General features: G+C 44.4%; 1 protein-coding gene across 3 annotated transcripts in view; it reads right to left on the reverse strand.

Annotated features, from left to right (window-relative positions):
* HDGFL3 (HDGF like 3) overlaps positions 1-23200 on the reverse strand; it is a 56931-nt gene that overhangs the window by 11591 nt on the left and 22140 nt on the right. For all 3 annotated transcript variants that reach the window (XM_037910579.2, XM_037910578.2, XM_043523683.1), the window contains exons 2-3: positions 6653-6729; positions 3416-3554 (exon numbers count right to left, since the gene is read on the reverse strand). In XM_037910579.2, coding sequence (XP_037766507.1) covers positions 3416-3554; positions 6653-6729 — 216 coding nt within the window. The remainder of the gene's footprint in view (positions 1-3415; positions 3555-6652; positions 6730-23200) is intronic.

Genomic DNA, 23200 nt, shown 5'->3' on the forward strand with positions numbered 1-23200 from the left:
TGAACAACATGTCCTGGGGTCATCATCCAAGACTGCTATAACATGAAATATATGGCAGAATGCAGGTAAAACCGAGCAGGGGACATAGAATTCTCCCCCAAGGAGTTCAGTCACAAATTTAATTAATGTATTATTTTTTTAATGAGCGTTATCAGCATGGAAGCATGTCCTTTGGAATGGTGGCTGAAGCATGAAGGGGCATACGAATATTTAGCATATCTGGCACGTAAATACCTTGCAATGCCGGCTACAAAAGTGCCATACAAATGCCTGTTCTCACTTTCTGGTGACACTGTAAATAAGAAGAGGGTGGCATTATCTCCTGTAAATGTAAACAAACTTGTTTCTCTTAGTGATTGGCAGAACGAGAAGTAGGACTGAGTGGACATGTAGGCTCTGCAGTTTTATATTGTTTTGTTTTTGAGTGCAGTTATGTAACAAAAAAAAATCTACATTTAGAATCATAGACTTTAAGGTCAGAAGGGACCATTATGATTGTCTAGTCTGACCTCCTGCACAATGCAGGCCACAGAATCTCACCCACCCACTGCTGTAACAAACCCCTAACTTATGTCTGAGCTACTGAAGTCCTCAAATCGTGGTTTAAAGACTTCAAGGTGCAGAGAATCCTCCAGCAAGTGACCCGTGCCCCACGCTGCAGAGAAGGTGAAAAAACCCCCAGGGCCTCTACCTATCTGCCCTGGAGGAAAATTCCTTCCCGACCCCAAATATGGCAATCAGCTAAACCCTCAGCATGTGGGCAAGACTCACCAGCCAGACACCCAGGAAAGAATTCTCTGTAGTAACTCGGATCCCACCCCATCTAACATCCCATCACAGGCCATTGGGCATATTTACTGCTAATAATCAAAGATCAATTAATTGCCAAAATTAGGCCATCCCATCATATCATCCCCTCCATAAACTTATCAAGCTTAGTCTTGAAGCCAGATATGTCTTTTGCCCCCACTGCTCCCCTTGGAAGGCTGTTCCAGAACTTCACTCCTCTGATGGTTAGAAACCTTCATCTAATTTCAAGTCTAAACTTCCTGGTGGCCAGTTTATATCCATTTGTTCTTGTGTCCACATTTGTACTGAGCTTAAATAATTCTTCTCCCTCCGTGGTATTTATCCCTCTGATATATTTATAGATAGCAATCATACCTCCTCTCAGTCTTCTTTTGGTTAGGCTAAACAAGCCAAGCTCTTTGAGTCTCCTTTCATAAGGCAGGTTTTCCTCAGATCATCCTAGTAGCCCTTCTCTGTACCTGTTCCAGTTTGAATTCATCCTTCTTAAACATGGGCGACCAGAACTGCACACAATATTCCAGATGAGGTCTCACCAGTGCCTTGTATAATGGTACTAACACCTCCTTATCTCCACTGGAAATACCTTGCCTGATGCATCCCAAGACGGCATTAGCTTTTTCATGGGCATATCATATTGGCGGGTTATAGTCATCCTGGGATCAACCAATACTCTGAGCTCCTTCTCTCCTCTGTTACTTCCAAGTGATGTGTCCCCAGTTTATAACAGAAATTCTTGTTATTAATCCCTAAATGCATGATCTTGCACTTTTCACTACTAAATTTCATCCTATTACTATTACTCCAGTTTACAAGGTCATCCAGATTTTCCTGTATGATATCCCGGTCCTTCTCTGTATGGCAACACCTCCCAGCTTTGGGTCATCCACAAACTTTATTAGCACATTCCCGCTTTTTGTGCCAAGGTCAGTAATAAAAAGATTAAATAAGATTGGTCCCCAAACTAATCCCTGAGGAACTCCACTAGTAACCTCCTTTCAGCCTGACAGTCCACCTTTCAGTGTGACCTGCTGTAGTCTCTCTTTAACCAATTCCTTATCCACCTTTCAATTTTCATATTGATCCCCATCTTTTCTAATTTAGCTCTTAATTCTCCATGTGGAACCATTATCAAATGCCTTACTGAAATCGAGGTAAATTAGATCCACTGCGTTTCCTTTGTTTAAAAAATCTGTTACCTTCTCAAAGGAGATCAGGTTGGTTTGACACTATCTACCTTTTGTAAAGCCAATTGTATTTTGTCCCAATTACCATTGACCTCAATGTCCTGAACTACTTTAATTTGTAAGGTGCACTTTCACGACAAAGAGATTGCACTACAGTACTTGTATGAGGTGAACTGAAAAATACTATTTCTCTTGTTTATCATTTTTACAGGGCAAATATTTGTAATAAAAAATAATATACACGTTGATTTCAGTTACAAAACAGAATACAAGATATATGAAAATGTAGAAAAACATCCAAAATATCTAATAAAATTCAATTGGTATTCTATTATTTCACAGTGTGATTAAAACTGTGATTAATTGCAATTAATTTTTTGAGTTAATCAGGTGAGTTAACTACAATTAATCGACAGCCCTAGTTTACAGAGAAACTGAAGTGCTGGTGACGGCAGTCGGCAGAGTGGAAAACCAATGACTCAGTCCAATAGGATCTATCTGTCATTTTCTGGTTTGTGCTGGGCAATGCAAACTCAGAGATCTTGGCTGTATGGGAAAGTGACCCAATCAGTAGAAAGGGTGGCAGCCCAAAAAACCAACATCTCCCTAGAGGGAAATTTCAGATCTGACCAGGAGGTGGAGAACTCTCACCTTGTCCTTCTCCAGCAGTCCAGAGGCCCCCTGAATACCATCCCTATCAACATTCAGATCATCTTCTGCATGACTGAGAATGAGGGACAGGAATACAGGATAGTAGGCTCAGCTGCAGACGTTCCATACTTTGAAAAGTGCTCATTGGATAACATTTGTCCTCCATCTTTTGGAGGTGGTTTATGCTCTTGAAGGACCATAGAAGATAATCTGGGTTTCTATAGCCCCTTGACTGTTCCTCTCTGGCTGACTGACTCTGTCCCTAACATATGACAGGGACAACTGTTAAATGCAGTCACTGCTCCTATCAAAACCTCCTGCTCTGCCTTCTCCCCTCCCCAAATTTCTACAATGCTTTACGCATTGTCAATGCAAAAATCCTCAGCCCATTGACAATGTCAAGTTAGAGGGCAGCATAGTGCTATAAAAATAAACAACAAAAGGAACTGGTCACCAAATATTCCTGTTTACATAGAATTCAATAAACAGCCTCTATATTTTAATTCACCTATACCTGCTGCAGAATTTTCCAGACTACTGCACAGATCGAGGGGCTGTGCTGTACAATTAAGATCCCATTTGTCACAGAATACGGGACCATGCTTATCTTTATGTTATGCAATTACATTCCCATCACCAGCTCAGAAACCCCTCAATACTATCCAAACCATGGCCTTCTAGCACCAGCCACCCAGTCGTTACACAGATAAGACACCCTCAAAAGGAATATAAGTAAGATAAGGAGGAATGGAAGGGAAGCTGTCATTTACCTGGTATCCAGTAAACTTGACTCCAGGGTTGTTTTCTATTTCCCACAGTCCTTCGTTAAATCCTTTTCGTTTGTTCGACTTCCCAAACTTATCTTTATATTCTTTATATGGGAAGAGGTCTTTGGGCCCCAGAAACGCACTGCATTTTAACAAAATTGACATTCAAAAAATATTGTTAGGATTTTTTTCCCTGTAAGTTAAACCCATATTGCAGATGTGATGCCTATTCCTTTGTTCATCATTGTAAATCATTACACTCTGGCTGATTTTGTGTTAGTCCTGTGAATCGGAATTCAGGACCTCAGCTTTTGATGTTACGAAATCATGCTGTGCATCTCTAAAAACAATTATTACTTAGTCTCATGTATTATATTAATTACTGCTGAGAATTCTGCAAATCGGGAACAGACTAAAAATAATACTGTATAAAAAAATTAAAGTGCATGGAGAACTGCTAGAACCCAGGCGCCAAAACCTACCCCTTTGTTATGTGGCCATAACGGCTGTCGTATTTATTATTATTACCTTAGGGGTCCCAATGTGCTAGGCGCTGTACAAACACTGAATAAAAAGATGGATCGTGCTCACAAACGCTTACAACTAAGTATAACAAGAGACAACTGATAGGGGATACAAGAAAACAATGGGACGATATTGGTCGGCATTACTAGCAGTGCTATCAACACACCTGGTGCCTAATTATTGCCAAGTTATTTTGTAGGCATCACAGCTAAAAGACTTAGCACTATGCCCTTTCATAAAGCAGCTCTGCCGCAGGTCAATCCATCCCAAAAATGGACATCACGATGCAGGGAGGAAGAAATAAAATTAGCAAAAATTTACCTACAAAACCCATGGCTATCACTGGATTATAAAATCCTACTCACATTCTAGGCAATTCCTGGCATAAAGAAACTTTGGGAAATATACCAATAATTTCATACATAAAACCTAAAAAGCCCATCATTTCTTCTTCGCTTACTATTTCTCAAAGACTGGTATTTTTACACTTCCATGGCCAGTCATAATTTGTATCAAGCATGATGGAGGGAAAAAATCCACTTCATTCCCATTGGAGAATCTTCTGCCCATCAAAATAAGCTCATAGCTACCTAACCACTTTATCTTTTACTGCAACCCTTTTCCTACCCCCTACGCACTTTTATGGCCCCTACCACTGTAGAGTGTCAGAGCTTCACAGTCTTTCATGTGTTTATCCCCACAACACCCCTGTGAGGTAAGGTAGGGCTAATATCCCCATTTCACAGATGGGGAACTGAGGTAGAGAGAGACTAAAAGACTTGGCTAAGGTGACAGAGGAGGTCAGTGACACAGAAAGGAATTAAACAAAGATCTTCATCATCCCATGCTCGCACCTTGACCGTTCGGCCATCCTTCTTCCCACTTGTGCAGCTTCAGTTGAACTAGGCCTTGATCCTTTTTGCACTTATGCATGTGAGTAACTTTATTCACGAGTGGTCCCATTCCCTCAGGGGCCTGACAGCATGGAGAGAGCTGCTGTACTGAGGCCTTAAACTGTAGGATCTTTGGGGCAAGGATCTGCTCTTACTATGTGTCTGTAGAGCATCTAGCACAATGGCACCTGGATCTAATGTGGCCTTTGAGAAATCCACACTTGTACAATAATAATACTAATGTGGAGAATGTACATTTACTTAAAAAGCTAACGAGTAATCTCCCAACATACATGATAAAAGTGACATCAGAGGAAAGAACCCCAAGAAGTTAACTTTCCTTTATCTCTAAGAAAGTATTCCCTAATTTTGCTGCTACTGAGAGATCTCTCTTCATATGGCCAAGGGCTCACACCAAAGCTATGGGGAAAACAATTACAGCGGATCATGTGAAACTCACCCTGACACACCTGAATTTATCTCATCCATAACATATGGAAATTTTAGTTCAGTTTTTACACACAAGGTAAAAAATAAAAATCATCCCAAACTGGGTCTGAGACCTTTCCATTGTCCTTCGTGGAGGAGGATAGTTTTCACTGCTCTGCCATAACAGAGCTAACGAGACGTACTCTGCAGTTTATTATTAGCTATTCTTTCTAAAATATGGAGATAACTGCACAATACATTTCTATTCCTGAGGTAAAAACCAGATCACGGGCTAATAATAACTTTGAGGCAAACTAAGTCATTAGCCCAAAATTAAGCTTCTGCAGAGTTAACAGTAAGCAACATCTAATTAATATTATTCTTATTCTAAGATGTGGTAATTAATTATTTAGAGACTCTTTACCCTCCTCATTTCCCCCCCCATGGCCCCACCCAGCTCAGTTCTTCCACCCTCCCTTCTGTTCCACCTTCCTCCACCCCACAACACAGAAGAATATTTATTTTAAGCACTAAGTGGAAATAGCATGAGACTCCTGTTTCAGCTTTGCTCTTTTTCCATTTGCCCACCACCAATCTTCTCACCCTATCCTGTTCTATGTTTATGTAGAAATACAAGTGTACAGGGCCAGATTATAAAAAGTATTTAGGTATCTCACAGGATTTTCAAATGCACCCAGGTGCATAAGATCCCACTGATTTCAATGCGTTTTAGGTGCCAGCGGGCTTTTGAAAATCCCACCAGCTGCCTAAATACCTTTGAAAATCTGGCCCATAGTCAACAGAAAATTCTTGCTCTTTCACTGACTTTGAGTCAGTTACTTCCCCCAAATTAATATTAACTTGAGCTAAAAATTAGAGACACTCAAGTTTCAATTAAGAAAAAACACTTTCTAAACCACTCTTTATTGCTGAAGGGACAAATTCTGATCCCAGTGAAGTCAACAGGAGTTTTGGTACCAGCTTCAATGGGATCGGACTGAGCCCAAAAAGGTGTTTGAATACAATACATTCATCTTGGTTACCTCAAGTACAATGTACTTTTATCATAGATCTAGCTCCCGGTGATCCATTAACAGTCATGTCAAAATGTGTACATGAAAGAAACCTGGGCCCTGATTCCCATTGACATGCAGGCCCCGATGCACCACCCTGGCCCTGTAGGATGGCATTCACAATCACACCCACGTTAAGGCTCCTTTACACTACCAAAGCCAGATTCAGGCCCATAGTATCTACCTCTAGTCTCACACTGGTTTCAATCAGGATTTACTCCATTAATGTCAATGGAGAGACACAGGAATAAGAATAGTTTGAGTGAAAGGAGATTCAGGCCCACACATTTCAAAAGAAACCACCATGTTCATTCACTTACGTTTCATGAGTCCCAAAAAAGAAGATAGGGTACTTATTTGCTGGAGGCTTCACAGCTCCCTCAGGGAGTTCATCAATCTGTGGGATAGAAAGGGACACCAGACTGTTACCATGTTCCATCCAATCTCAGAAGCCAGACAAACCACAAAGGTGTGATTGGAGATTTCACGACTTCTTGGAGGTCCCATTCTATGCTTGGGGCTTGTTTATTTTAATTAGTTTATATTTTATAACAAGTGTATGTGTCTGCGAAGCACCTCAGTGGCAAACCTGAAGAGTCAATTCCTCAATTTAGCCACAGAACAGGGACGCTGGGGCAGCCATATGGCAACCTTCTACCACCCTGCACTACCAATGTATCTATCGATGGTACTTATATGGCCCCCATAACCACAGTATCTGAGGGCCTCACGATCTTTAATGTATTTTTCCCCACAACACCCCTGTGAGGCAGGGAAGCATCATTATCCCCATTTTACAGATGAGGACCAGACAGACTAACTGACTTGTCTGAGGTCACACAGGAAATTTATGGCAGTGGAGGGACTTGCACATAGGTCTCCTGAGTTCTAAGCTAGCACCCTAACCACCGGACCAACCTTCCTCTCAACCCTCTTCCAGAGAAGTCACATCTCCTGTTCTATTGGACTGGGAATGATAACTTCATCTCCATACCCATTTGGTCCCTGGTCTCTGCGGAGGCTACCAACAAGGCTACAAAGGAATGCTCCTTGTGCTGCGGGTTTTTGTGAGGTGTGCACTTATCTCCCAAGAACTGGACAGAGACCACCAAGCTCATGTCACACTCGTCACCAAGCAGACAGAGGGCAACAACTTTCAATACAGAACTAGGGCCAGATCGTCAGCGGATGTAAATCAGAGTAGCTCCAGTGACTTAAGCCTGGTGGTGCCACATTACATCAGCTGATGATCTGGCTTCTGAGCCAGCAAGGAACCTGACCTTCTAAGACATTTCAGGAAAACTTTTCAAAATTTTATCTACGCGAATGTAAGTGTTAGGGATCTTATTTAAACTCATATAAAGGAAGAGCAAAGAGTGACTGAGGGTTCAGACTAGTAGCAAGTCCTTAGCTGAACTCAGTATGGCCGCAGGCAAGAACTTCACGGCTATTCTGTGCATTCTTCAATACCAGAAACAGATGTCCAGGACGTTGTCTGAGCACCGGTTTTCACTGACATTCATAACCTGTTTAAATGAGGGCCCACCAATCAGATTATTTCCTGGTTAATTCCTATTTTAAATACAGGTACCAGACTGTAACTGCAGGAAAAAGAATGTGAAGGGAAACATTCAAACCCTGCCACTCACTTACAAATGCAGATTGGTAGCCAGTCAGGGTTTCCATGGCTTTCAGATTGCAACAAATATCATGCTACTTAAAGCTAGAAGTGTCTAAACTTCATACTAACAAGGTCTACGATGATAATTTACCAGGAGCCTGGGGTATGCACCCAATTTGCAGGAATGGGTCATACTACAGTCACCCCTCATCTTCAGTATGACCAGAAGAGAAACTAGGTCCAGAATGGGCCAAACAATGTGGCTAAAAGGAGCACTGCACATGGGATCTCTGCAGCTACATCTCCATGTTAAATCTGAAGTCAGCCATGGACTGCATTGTAGAAAGATGTGGCGTACAGTGCCAGTGGAGTTTTTCCTGGAATAAAACTAACAGCTGCAAATCATCTGAGGAGTGAAGACTGATACTGAAGAGTGAAGACATGCTTAGCGTTGAATGCTGATCAGGAGGAACTTTTCTTACACAGAGTCCCAAGGAAGGATATTCACATGACCCTGAGGCTGGGGGATGGGGTGTTATATCAGATGATGTTCTGGACTCTGCAGGAGTGAGGATCCTCTCCCGAGCACTGTCTGCAGTGCAGTCAGACTACTTGCCACATTCCCTGGCAGCTTCTGTTGCCAGCTATGAGCAGCACCGAGGAGGTATGGGGAAGGGAGGTGTTGAGTTCTCTCTCGGTCTTGCTGCTCACCTGTTCTCTATTCCTCAGTATGTTCATCCATTGACTGACCACCCCACTGCCTTTGTGTCATCTTAGGCAGTCATCAAAGAGATTTTCACTGCTTTAGAAAATTGTGCACACCACAATCTTTCCAAAAGTTATTAAACGTAAATCTGCACTGGACAGCTCCAGGATGAGCTTGTAAAGCTCCCACTGCCTTACATGTACACTCGAACCTCCCGTTGTGTTGCCGAGGACCAGACACTTCCTACCTTTACTGACAGGGCTGTGACCTACACCCTTCAGATTAATGTCTCTAGATACTGTATGGGGGTGGAGTCCATCTCTAAGGGTATGTCTACACTGTGATAAAAAACCTGCGGCACCGAGTTTCAGAGCCCGGCTCAGGTGACTTGGGCTCGCAGGGTTCAGATTGCAGGGCTACAAAATTGCAGGGTGGACATTTAGGCTTGGGTTGGAGCCCGAGCTCTGAGACCGCGCAAGGGGGGAAGATCTCAGAGCCCAGGCTCTGGCCCAAGCCTTAGGGTGACCAGACAGCAAGTGTGAAAAATCGGGACGGGGTGGGGGGTAATAGGAGCCTATATAAGAAAAAGCCCCAAATATTGGGACTGTCCCTGTAAAATCAGGACATCTGGTCACCCTACCAAGCCTGAACGTCTACAGTTCAATTTTATAGCCACACAGTCCGAGCCTGGCGACCTGAGTCAGCTGACTGGACTCAGTCGTGGCCATCCCACGGGTCTTTTATCGCAAAATAGGCATGTCCTTAGTGTCATGCAGGACCCCATCCAGTTACTGTTGAACTCAAAGGCAAAATCTTCATTGAGTTTAGGGGGAAACAGAACTCAGTAATACAGAAGGTTCTCTGTTCTTTTGCGGTTTGATAAGACTCTGTGCAGCCTGCCCACGTGATACTATTAGGGGAAAACCTGCATGACCTGCCATACAAAAGAGAAACATGTCAGGCCCCTTTTGATTGACTGCTGAAGTTACAAATGCCTCTTATTTAACTAACTGAATAACTTCAGCACTCCCTGAAAACGACTACTATTTTCCACAAAGGGATACTTAGGAGGACAGCACCCACGCTGCCAGCTCCCTGCTGCTGAGCTCAGCCCCAAATCACTGCCATCCTCCAGGATGTTCTGATTAAATCCACTAAGATTTGGATCTGCTATTTCCCTCAATGCCAGCAAGATCAATGCAAGGGGGGAAAAACCCTGAATTGCTCAAACCGGGAACAAAAGAGATAAGTGCACCCATGTTAAGACAGTGTGCTGTAGTCACAGAAACATAGCGAATGACTGGAGCATCTGTCTACTACACCGCCTAACTGCTGCTTTGTTTTGCTTCTGGAAGGAAACAGACAGATTTTAAAGTGCCTGGTATAACCTGCAATCAAATCGGAGGGGGTTGTTTTTTTCTGAAGCAAAACAGACGGTGCGCTGACTCTTGAGCCCCCTGTGCGTGAATCTGATCTGTGCATTGACCACATCATAAACATTTAGTTCAATTACCCCTAAAATAAAGCAGGTGGTTTCAGATTTCCAGTTTTCTCTCCTTTACTTCTGTTGCTTTCATCTGCTTAATGAATAACAACAGCTTTCCTTCTAAACAAGCTTAGCACAGTAGTGCCTCCCAGCATTTGGTTGCTAGCCAAATGGCCCAACTTTGGAGCCCTTTTACTGGGCTTGTGGTAATTAAATGCAACCTGCGAGGTGCAGGTCTGCAAGTGGAACATGCACTCCCCACATTGAGTGGTACATGCACCCCCCACATCACTAGTTGGTGCAGGGGTTTTAGAAAAGCATGTGCTAAGGTCAACAAACATGAGTAACAGATCAGACAATTTCTGCAATCTCCTTGAAAGACCTTATTGTGTTCAGTTTATACATGATTGTGGGCTGGGACTGTACGTAACTTCTGTGGGGGCAGATGGGACAGACTATACTGTCTAGATCAGAGGTGGGCAAACTATGGCCCACGGGCCACATCTGGCCCACGGGACCCTCCTGCCCGGCTCCTGAGCTCCTAGCCCAGGAGGCTCGCCCCCGGCCCCTCCCTGCTGTTCCCCATCCCCCGCAGCCTCAGCTGGCTCCGCCGCCTGCTGTTCCCCATCCCCCGCAGCCTCAGCTGGCTCCGCCGCCAGTGCAATGCTCTGGGCAGCAGGGCTGCGAGCTCCCGGGGCAGCCCAGCTGCAGAGCCCAGCCTGAGCCAGTGCTCAGTGCTGCGCGGTGCGTGGCTGGCGTCGGCTGGGCGGTGCGGCTGCCTGTCCTGGTGCGGCCGTGCCGCCAGCCACCGGTGCTCCAGGCAGTCTGGTAAGGGGGCAGGGAGCGGGGGAGGGGGGTTGGATAGAGGGCAGGGGAGTTTGGGGGTGTGGTCAGGGGGCGGGGGTGTGGATGGGGTCAGGGCAGTCAGAAAGCAGGGAGCAGGGGGGTTGAATGGGGGCAGTCAGGGGACAGGGAGAAGGGGTGGTTGGATGGGGCAGGGATCCCGGGGGGCAGGCAGGAATGAGAGGAGGGGTTGGATGGGGCGGCAGGGGGCAGTCAGGGGTGGGGTTCTGGGGACAGTCAGGGGACAGGGAGCGGGGGTGTGTGTGGATGGGGCAGGAGTTCCGGGAGGCCATCAGGGAACAGGGAGGGGGGGTTGGATGGGGCAGGAGTCCCGGGGGGGGGAGGCATCAGGGGGTGAGAAGCGGGGGATAGGGGATGGGGGCCAAGCCACGCCTGGCTGTTTGGGGAGGCACAGCCTCTCCTATCCAGCCCTCCATTCAATTTCCAAAACCTGATGCAGCCTTCAGGCCAAAAAGTTTGCCCACCCTGGTCTAGATAATACTAAGAATGTGACAGACCAGTATGGATTTTTGGGAAAATAAGTGTTAAGTGGATTTCCTGGGAAATCCATATGGAGAGGTTAATGCAAAAACCGAGTCATTTGACACTATGCCCTCAAGAAAGGGTCATTGTCTGGTGATTACCTGTTACAGAAGGCCAAGAGCAGAGGCCCAAGCTGTATGAAGAAATAGCTGATCTGCCCATCCTTGGTTCTGAAGCAAAGATGGATGAACTTGTAACCAAGGGAAAAACCTCGTTGTGGGGTTTGAAGCACTAAAACCTACCAGAGTCCTAGATTGGAGTTGGGGTGACCTCTGGGGTAAGCCTTTTAGCATGTGTATAGGTGCTTTTCTTGTTTTAATGTTTTCTCTAAAGTGCTTTCACCTTAAGAATCAGTGTGCTTGCTTAAAAGGAGCTGGGTGGTAACTTATCACTCTTGGCAATACACTGTTCATCGCCTTCAGAGTGAAAGCGAAGTGTAGGCACTGGCCTGTTTAGGCAGTCTGGCTTGCTGGGGATATCACAGTGTCGAGCAGGGAGCTGTGCAGCCTTAAAATCCCTGGTCAGGAGGGAATGAAACGTGAGTCTCCACCCACAGGAGAGGTGACTGCTGGGAGCAAAAAGGCTAAAGCGAGTGCCCTTGGTGGGCCATGGAGGAAGAACACAGGTGCAGTTGTCCTGAAACTGCAAAACCACATAAAGGACAATTTTGCCATAATTTTTCATGCACAAATCCTTTTAGTTTGTAAACAACCTCAGTAAGGGCCCAGTCTTGCAGCATACTAGCTGGCTCCTCATGTAGTATTCCCAACTCATTCCCGAAGGCTGGATTCTGCAGCACTTAACCCACAAGTAGCTCCACTGGAAGCAAGGAGACTGTTTGCAGAGTGAGGTACTAACTCTCTGGGCTACACTGTGGCGATTAAACCACAGTCCTGTCTGGGGGTGGTGCCGAGCTCTGCGTTCCTAGGAGAAGCACTGGTGAGACTGTGCTCCAGAGAAGCCCAAACCTTCACAGTGCTGCTTCTTGCACATGGGGGAGATGCAGCGTGCTCCATCCACTAAGATCGAAGAGATTGTTCCCTTTTGTGTGATGCCCAACTATGCAGGCTAGTGCAGAGTTGGGGGGGCGGGCAGTGGGGCCATGACCCTGCCTCTTCCTCCCTGCCCCCCTTTTCGGGTGTTCAGCTTCCCAGCAGGCCCTACGGTCCCTGGAGCACAGGGGCTGTTACTATCAGCAGCCCTTGCACAGCCACACAAGGGAGAAAACAGCAGATTTTGGCCCTACATTTGGAATAATGGAACATTTCCTAGAGCTCCACTAACTTACACCTGGCCACCAAGGGTCTATACAGGCAGTCGCAGCACACAGTCATCCCAGCCACATCCTCTTTCCCTTAGGAAGGCCTCCTGTGCTGGGAGGTAGCATGGTATGCAGCCACTGCTCTGGCTCTTGGCGGTGTGGCAATCACCCCATGTAGGGGGAAGCAATCAGTTGAGATGGTTTTCTGGCTGCTTGGTGCCATCAGAGCAGAAGCTGGCCCATTATGTTTGACAAGGTATTCTATATGGCAAATATATTTTGCTATCAGGAAAACATGAAGCAAACAGGAAAGATTAACTTGACTGTGCATAGATACATATGTGAATGTAGAACCACAAGAACAGGGAATTTAAATTGCAGAGCAGTAACCACTGACTTATGATATGCAGTAAGTGCCTTTGACTGGAAAAAGCACACAGAAGCACTGCAGAAATCCAAATCTCCCACTGAAATTTCTGGAGTCAGAGCACAGCAATCAAGTCAAACTGCAAACTGGTTAAAGTTGCTCATTATTACCAACAAAGACAAAGCATCTTGATATTCTGCAATTAGCTAATTAACAGAAAGAATGGCTAAAAGCAACCTTATTCAGAATCTATTGGTGGAACAGATTACTTGCTTTCCACCATGCTGGCATTTTTATCTCCATCAATTTACCCATTTCAGCTAAAGAAGGAAAATACATTTTTTTTAAATAGAGTAGTGTAAGCTACTGGGAGCCACCAGAATGAATAGATCCTTTTTTCAGCAATTATTTAAAATAATACATCTTTCAACAAATGTCTAATATCATGTCTTTCTTCCCAGAGGAACCCAAAGTACTTCACAAATTATGAACATATTGCTTTAGTGAAATGCAATCACCATCACAGCTTCACCAAATGTAGCCTTCCTTGCACCTTGTGCTATGGAGGGCAGGTCTAAGTAATCAGGCAAATACCAGTTGTGCATGGATATAATTTCCATGCAGCATACTTAGCATGCAGACCTCCACCTCCATTATTTGAAACTTTGATCCAACAAATGTTTTCCATCACTAGTTTCTATTATCCTAATTCTGTGGTACTTAAATCAAGCCAAACTTCCATAGAAATTGCCTAAGAACTGCAAAATTTGGCCCTTGATTTTCAAGACTGCATATCACTTTAACCACAGCATAATTCTTCTTCTGCTGTAGATCATACCCTAAAACTACAAGTGGGCAATGCTGACACATGCACATTTTTCACCAGCTTAAAAAAAAAAAAAAAACTTCACAAAAGGGTGGGACTAGAAACAGAATCTAACAATAAAAAATAATTACTCCGCTCTAAAAGTGAAAAAAAGAAAAGACTCTAGGCATGTGAAAGTAGAATCAGCAAAAAAAAAAAAAAAGAAAGAAAAAAGAGCAAAATGGTATCTCTGCTGCTGGAAGTGACTGAAGGTTACTGTACACACAGCAAGAAATGACAATATAAAGGCATCAATCCTTCCTTTGCTTCTGTGCATGCTCAGGACCACAACAAGATTTAAAGAAGACAATGAAGGGTTAACTGAAGCCCATATAATCCAGGCGGGCATGGCCTTGCTAAGCAGAAGCAGCAGTCTTGCAGTTGAATGCATCTCTAATTAGCACCATATTTACAAAAACCCGAAAGTTAAAATTTATTAATGGCTGTGTTGCCTTAATCTTCAATATGAAGCTGGGACCCAGGAGCTTATGACTCTGATCCAACAAACCACTTAAGCATCTACATAACTTCGAAGCCAACAAGACTATTTATGTGCTTAAAATTATGCATATGCTTAATTTTTTGGCTGGATCAGGACCTACCCTTCCCAGAATGCAATGTTCCACCTTGATCCAGATGGTAACATGAAGGCAGCTGCAAATTGCTCCATTTTCTGCTAATAAAGTGTATCCCCAGCAAGCTCTCAATGATGTTTTTGCAATATTACTGTTAGCCACCAGGTGGCGCAATTGCTAGGTCTGTTTCTTTGAAGGTATAGGAGTTGAGTTGAGAGAAATCTTATTGCCAACTTTGGAGGTTGGTTAAAACAACAAGTAAGCAGAGTAGAGTTTGTTGTGCCTGAATTTCTCTGTCCGACTGAATCGCTTCTGATGCAGAGACGTTGCCTGCAGGTTATATCCACCCAAGCAAACCAAGCTTCACATGTTGCCAAAACAGGACAGTCCTTGAGTGGGCAAAATTTGGCCACCCTGGTTTGTGGTCTTACCCCTAAGATATAAAGGTTTGTGAATCCTGAGTAAAGAATAAACGAGTTTGAAAATAAAAACCAAGGTAGCTAAGTTGTTGAAACAACAACAAATGACAAATTTTACAGGCTGCATGAGCACAAATACCTCCATTCTCTCCTGCCAGCTTCATTCTCGTGAGCCTGTGGGAGATTAAAACTGACAAAAGTTCTGCTCTCTGCTATGCTCCGAGATCAAAAATTCTGCCACGTTCTACATCCTGTCTGCCCATAGCTGTCGGGAAGGGTGGCCTGAAGGCATGATATGCTCATTCACAATACTGGGTTTGTTATTGTTGGGTTTTACAGTGTTGAAACTGCGAATTTATTACTTTACTGGGGGGCAGGGATAAAGTGGGAAATGTCAAATCAGGGCTGAATCAAATATTTGGGCTTGTCCACTGGATCATAATTCTTTCATCTACATGAAGAGTGCTTTGAGTGTGGACCTTTGGCCAAAAACATAAAACCAAATTCTTTAACCAGAGCCTCATGCATTCCACACCCCTGCGCTCCAGAATCCAACTTTCATTAAAAAAAACAAACAAACCCCAAAACAAAAAAAAAGTTGCTAGCCCTTACAGTGGTGAGGGTAACCTCAAAAATGTAAACAGGTCCTGTGCTGACTTCTGTGGTCTGCGGACTGACTTTTACTAATCATTTTCAGATTTAATTAATTTTTAAAAATCCCTCCATTTTTTAATATGGGCCTGCCACACCATTTCCAATCTGCCACAGCCGATGTCAGGAGTCTTGCCGCAGAGTTTCAGTCCAGCTTACTGCAGGATACACAAAGCCTTGTATATTATGTGGCCCAGGACCAGCCCTATTTGAAAAGGCAATGGGACCCAGGGAGACTGCAGGTACCAGAATGCCGAAGGGAGCTGGCAGATCCTAAAAGATGTAATACCAGAGGCTCAACATCAAGCTATTGTGACGCTGAGGGGAGATAAGAAGAGCCACAGGAGAACAATATGGCTGAACAGGGAGCTTTTTAAAGATCTAAAAACCAGAAGGGATACATACAGGAAATGGAAGGAGGGGAATGTCATCAAGGAAATTTATAAGGGAATAGTGCGAGAGTGCAGGGACAAAAATCAGGAAAGCCAAGTCAAAGAATAAGTTACAGCTATCAAGAAAGGTTAGCGACAACAGGAAGGGGTTCTACAAATATGTCAGACAAAAAAGAAAGATCAAGGATGGTGCGGGTCCGCTGCTCAATGGAGTTGGTGAGCTGGTAACAGAAGATGATAGGAAGGCAGAGATGCTCAATGCCTACCTTGCTTCAGTCTGCTCACAAAAAATAACATGTGACTGGATGACTGGCGCAGTTACCATAGACAATAAAGGGGAAGGGATGCCGATCAGGATAAGTAAAGAACAAGTCGGAGATCTCCTGACTAATTTGAATGAATTCAAGTCAGCAGGGCTTGATGCTACTCACCCCAGGCGCTGAAGGAATTAGCTGAAGATATTGCACCATTGGCAATAATATTTGCAAACTCCTGGATGACAAGAGAAGTCCCAGAATACTGGAGAAGGGCTAACATGGTGCCCATCTTTAAAAAAAAGGAGAAAAGGAGGAGCTGGGGACCTATAGACCAGTCGCCTGGCTTCGATATCTGGGAAGCTACTCGAGCAATGTATAAAACATTCAATTTGCAAATACCTGGAGGATGAAGGGGTGATCATGCATTTACTAAGAACCAACCACGCCCAGGGCCAGCCCACAACATTTTGGCACCTGAGGCGGGGAGCTCAAATGACGCCCCCATGCCCCCTCGCTTGGGCCAAAACTTTGAAAGGTCTCAATTCTGCCTTCTTCCTGTTCTACTCCTCTCGTGGTACTGCTCTGTTACCTACCCCAATAAAGAAGAACAACTTAAAATGCCTTGTTCCAAAATTTGAAGTAATACTTAACTTTCAAAGGCCTGAACAGCAAATGTAACTTTTCTTGTCTGCATAGTAAACACTGGCGTTTTTATCTGTTTGAATAATCAACATGGTGCTTCCCGTGCAAAGATGTGAACTGCTTCCTGAAAGTCCACAGTCTGGGCCAGCTCATGCTCTATTGAGATGGTTGCAAGGCCGACCAGCCTCTCCTGTGTCATTGTGGAGCGTGGATGTGTTTTTATTAACTTCAGCTTGGAGAAGCTGCGTTCTCCACTGGCAACTGTTAAAGGAAGTGTTAGAAGTATGCGCAGAGCAACAAAAGCATTTGGAAAGAGGGTGCTCATCTTATTTGTGCACATATATTCCAGAACCACCTTTGGAGTTGATCCTGCTGAAATGCATCTTGAAAGGGCTTTCAGTTCATCACCTAAATCACTCGCATCAATATCGCGCATGTCATCATGTGTCAACACTGTCTCTAGTGCCCTGCATTGCTGGTGTAGGTCTTCAGGTATAGTGAGGAGTTTTGGAATATCATACAACATCCCAAATATACTGCTGTGTTCCTTGAACAGCATGAAACGTTCAACAGGCTTGTATTGCACAATCTAGCACCTGGTTAAAGAATTCAACTTTGAATTGTTGTGTGGGGTCTTTTATGGGATTATCCCGTGCCTTGTAATCAAAATGTTTTCTTCTTCTTCGGTGACTCTTGTATTCTTGAATGGGTGGGAAAATAGCTTCAGTGTGAAGTTCCTCTGCCAACTTCTGTGCACTCTTCAGAACGTTCTGAAATCCCTCATCTGACTGGTAACACTGTCAGTATGACTTTGCTTTGTCCAGTTGTTCCATTGTTCCAGATATATCAAGGTCAACACCTTGGAGTCTCTTGCTTACTACATTTATTTCAAACAGTCTGTCATGCCACAACATTAAGCCACACAGAAATTTGAAGTTATGTATGTTTCTGGTGATTCCATTTCCCTCTGCCACTGTTCTCCCACGAACAGTTCCAGTCATAGCATTATCCTCCATAACAGCAACTATGGCATCATCTATCTTCCCAATTTGGTGTTTGATAGGCTTTATTGCCTCCACTTGACTTTCCCATCATGTGGCACTCAGTGGTTTCAGTGTCAGAGAGGATGTTCCCAGATGTTGCTTCAAAATTTGCCATCGATGAGTTGATGCAGAGAAAAATACATAGATGCTTTGAATTACATTGAAAAATTCAGCAGCCTCATTAGAAGCTGATGCTGCATCACTGACCACCAAGTTCAGTGAATGAGAACTGCATGGGACAAAAAAAGCTTGATGGTTTAACTCTTGGATCCGTTTCTGCACTCCTCTGTTCTTTCCTCTCATGGGCACCATTATCGTAGCCCTGACCTCTCATGTCAGCTATTGCAATTCCCGTATCTTCCAGCTTTTTAAGAAGCACATTTGTCATACCAGCTCCTGTAGTATCATCAATGTCAATATATTTTAGAAAATGCTCTCTGACAGTCACCATTGCAGGGACATTTTCACTAGGTTCTGTTGTTGTTACAAAATGCACCATTAAAGTCATTTGTTCCGTATGGCTGATGTCAGGTGTGCAGTCCAGAATAACAGAGTAATATCTTGCTGACTTCAGATCTGCAACAATCTTCTGTTTGACTTTTGTTGCCAGTAACTGTATGATCTGATTTTGAATTGTTTTTCCAAGGTAGTGGTGTGTGTACATTTCTTGGGTGGTGACTCTTCTTAGATGCTCCTGGAGTACAGCATCAAACTCAGCCATCAGCTCCACAATTTTAAGGAAGTTTCCATTGTTTGGCACATACAGCTGATCTGAAGTGTCACACTATGCTAGGTTTTGGGTAGCAAGCATTCTCACAAGGGCAATGAGCCTTTTCAGAACATTTTGCAAGTAAAGAGACTCTGACGCAATCTTCTCTTGATGCTCATCATCTATGGTGGCCTTTAACCTTTGTCTCATCTGAAGCTCTTTCCACCTATGGAATGCTCTCTGGTGATTTGCTGCCTTCTCATGGCATGCCAGATTTCTAGCCAGATTTTTCCAGTCCTTTGTTCCTGTAGAACCCAGTGTTGCTGGAACATTAGACTGGAAGAGTTTGCAACAAAAACAGTATGCAGCATTCTGGGTTTTTGAGTACATAAGCCATGGCCTCTCCACTTTGTCACCATTGGGGATTTCAGGCCAGTAATGTGTTGGACGGAAACTTCTATTTTCATTGTCTTTGGGGAACATGAAGTTTTTCACTTGCTGTGGCCCATGCAGTACAAGGAAGTCCCTCAGGCTACTGCTCGAGATCCACAGTCCTAGATCATCTAGACTTAAGGAACTAAACTCAGCAACAGCTGTTTCTTGCCCCTCCACAACACTCTTCTCTGATTTACACTTTTCTTCAGGAATGTGCATGGTTACATCCATTTGAGATGGAGATATGGATGCTGCAGTAGCTGCCAGGTTACCCGCACTCTGACTAACTAGAACATCAGGCACCTCCTCACATCCTCATCGGGGCCGGAAGGCTCACTGTGAACATTTGTGTCTGTGTATCTCAGGAGAGCTCCTTCCTGCTTAGATAGAAAAGCTTCCTTTGCTTTCTTTCTTTTTCTGAATGCTGCCCCAGAGGGGCGTTTTCTTCTTTCACTCATGACTGCTGTTCTGTGCCAGCTATACAGGCCCTCAACACTCAACTGAAGGGGATAAATAAGCAGGCTGGTAGCAGGGCCTGAGTGAGGGAAAATATCAGCATCTTAAGGGCCTAACTGGCTCCTGCTACTTCAGTTGACTGCCTGTTTCTCCTCAAGTGGGTTCAGGGAAGCAGCAGGAAACAGGAAGCTCCCTGAAGAGCTGGTGTTAATCAGTTCAGGCTCCTGGAGGTGCTAGAGAGGTACATAAGGGGTTCCTCCTCCTCTCTCTCCCTGCAGCTCCTGCTGTTTTCTGTTGTTCCCTCTCACCTTTTCTCTGCCTGCCTGTTATGTTTCTTGTGCCCTCCTTCCTCCAGCACAGCACTCCACCATCTCTGTGCATTTAGAGCAGAGAGAATACATATGCACCAGTAGTAGACACAATTTTCTACGCTCTGGGTCCTAGTGGTGCCCCCCTCCTCAGTTTGCCTCATGGTAAGGCGAGCCCTGACTACGCCAAACCAACCTGATTTCCCTCTCTGACAAGGTAACTGGTTTGGTGGATAGGGGAAATATGGTGGACATAATATACCTGGACTTTAGCAAGGATTTTGACAGTCCCACATGACATTCTCATAAGTAAGTTGGGGAAATGCAGGCTTGGTAGAACTATCATTAAATGGATACATAATTGGTTAAACAACTGCAAACAAAGAGTAACTATTAATGGAATGATGTCAGATTGAAAGGAGGTCTCAAGTGGGGTTCCACAGGGGTGTGTTCTGCGTCCGGTGTTATTTAACATCTTTATTAATGACCTGGATGTACAAATAGAGAGCATACTGATCAAATCTGCAGATGACACAAAGCTGGCGGCGGGGGGGGGAGGAGGGGGTTGCAAACACTTTGGAGAATAGAGCTAAAATTCAAAGGGATCTGAATAAATTGGAGAACTGGGCTATCCACAACAAAATGAAATTCAACAAAGACAAAGAAAAGGTGCTACATTTAGGGTAGAAAAACCAAATGCGCAAATACAGAATGGGAGATAACTGGCTTGCTGCTGGAAGCACGGCTGAAAAGGATCTGGGAGTTGTGGTGGATCACAACCTCAACATGAGTCAACAATGTGATGCTGCTGCAAAAAAAGCAAACGCAATTTTAGGTTGCATTAACAGAGGCGTAGCATGCAAGTCACGGGAGGCGATAGTACCGCACTATTCGGCGCTCGTTGGGCCTCAGTTGGAGTGCTCTGTCCAATTCTGATCACTGCTATATTAGAAAGGATGCAGAGAAACTGGAAAGGATCCAGAGGTGAGCGACAAAGATGACCAAAGGGATGAAATGCAAACCATATGAGCAAAGGCTGAAGGAACTGGGGATGTTTAGTTGGGGAAAAAGGCGAGTAAGAAGGGACATGGTAGCCCTCTTCAAATACTTGAAAGGCTGCTATAAAAAAGATGGAGAAAAATTGTTCTCTCTTGCCGGGCAGGACAAGAGAAAATAGGTTCAAACTACAACATAGCAGATTTAGATTAAATCTCAGGAAAAACTTCCTAACTGTAAGAACAGCTGGACAATGGAACAGACTGCCTAGGGAGGTTGTGGATGCTCCTTCACTGGAGGTTTTCAAAAAGAGGCTGGATAGCCATCAGTCTTGGATGGTTTAGACACAACAAATCCTGCATATTGGCAGGGAGTTGGACTAGATGACCCATCACGTCCCTTCTAACCCTATTGCTCTATGATTCTAATGTGATGCTCCACTTCGTTGTGAATGGACACAAACATACTAAAGATGAGGGAGGGTGCAATCTGCTCCATTTTCTGCAAATTAAATGCAACCCCAAGGCTCCATCTAGTGTGGCTCCCAGTTTGACACTCTTGTATCAGATGCTATTTGGGGCTTTGGTCACACACTTAATTTTATTCCTTAAGGAAGGTGTAACACAAAATATGCCTGCTTGCCCCTCACTTGCCTGGGTTGTTAGTGCATGCCTTATAGCTACAGAGTATGCTGCTGGGATTACTGAAACACTCTTTTTCTTGAATTGCAAGCAGTGAAAATGCTCCTACCTTGAAAAAGAACATACAATTTCTGTCCCTCAAAAGCACTGATTACAAGACCCACAATGTTGCAAGCTGTCGACCGATATCTCTTTTGTCTGTGCCTTTCACGGTGATGGAGCGTTTCATTCTTCAGTGCATCTCCCTAGAAGTGGATTCAATACTCAGCGTTGAGCAACCAGACTTTCTGAGAGGTTGGAGCACCTAAGATCAAGTGCTAGCTTTGACAACATTAATCGAAAATGGCTTTCAGAAAAACCTGAAGATGGGAGCCATATTTCTGGACCCGACAACAGCATATAAGAGTTTGGCACATGGGGCTCTTAGTCAAATTGTCAAGAGCACTCCTAGCATGGGTAGTCATTGACCTTCTCTGCAACAGACATTTCTGAGTGCACATAGGAGACAGATTTAGCGCATGGAAAAGACAAACCAATGGTCTACCTCAATGCTCTGTGCTGCCACTGACACCTTTCAGCCTGTACACAAACAACCTTCCACTTACTGAGTCCCACAAGTTCATGTACACAGATGGTATTTGCCTTAGGTGACCAAGCACCGTCACTCCCAGAACTTGAAGATGCCTTAAACGCTGACTTCATTAAGATGGCTGAATTCTGCAGTCAGTGGCATTTACAACCAAATATAACCAAGACAGTTTTGAGTGTGTTCCACCTTTACAACTCCAGAGCAGCCCAAGAACTGGACATCGTTCTCAATGGACATCACTTGAATCCCACCCAGTTTAACACAGACCAACCCCTAGATAGATCTCTTACATGTTTAACCACCTGAGGAAAACTGCGGCTAAGGTGAGGTTTCATAACAACCTTCTAAGCAAATTGGCCAGCACTTCATGGGAAGCAATTGCTCAAACTCTCCAAGTATCCAGTTTAGCCTTCTGTTACTCTGCAGCAGAATACTGTGCTCCATTCTGGTTCCATTCTTCTCACGTCAAGTTGGTTGACACACAACTATATTCAACTATGAGCATCAAAACTGGGACAATTCGACCCACACCAGTCCTGTGGCTCTCCATGTCAAGCAACATCACTCCCCCACACATCCGCCATGAAGATGCTACAGCCAGAATAGCTGAGATGTTCAGACCAAACTCAAGCCTACTACAATACACAGACCTCTTCTATCACCCAAAAGCTCACTTGTCATCGAGGCACCCATTGTGGGACTACTTGCCCTGCCCAGATTTCTCTGTGACATCAATGTAGCAAGAAGAATGGTCTGCAGCTGATGTCAGAAACCAGTCTCTTATAACTGACTCAACCATGCCTGTGCCAGGCTTTGATTTGCCATGATGCTCCTGGGCCCTTCTGAATGGATTTTGAACGGGCCAGGGTCAGTGTACAGGCAGTCTTCACACATGGGGCCAACAAGAAAATTCCACATGCCAAAGGCATGGCCAAAGGCAGTCATTGTCTCACATCACTGACCACTGCCCTCTGACCAGATCTGATAGTGGGCTGAGGCCTGTGCACTTCGCTAATGAGTCTACCACAAATTGCCTTGACAAGCTCTGATCCAATAAGATGAC

The sequence above is a fragment of the Chelonia mydas genome, chromosome 10, assembly GCF_015237465.2.
Source record: "Chelonia mydas isolate rCheMyd1 chromosome 10, rCheMyd1.pri.v2, whole genome shotgun sequence".
NCBI classification, from domain to species: domain Eukaryota; kingdom Metazoa; phylum Chordata; order Testudines; family Cheloniidae; genus Chelonia; species Chelonia mydas.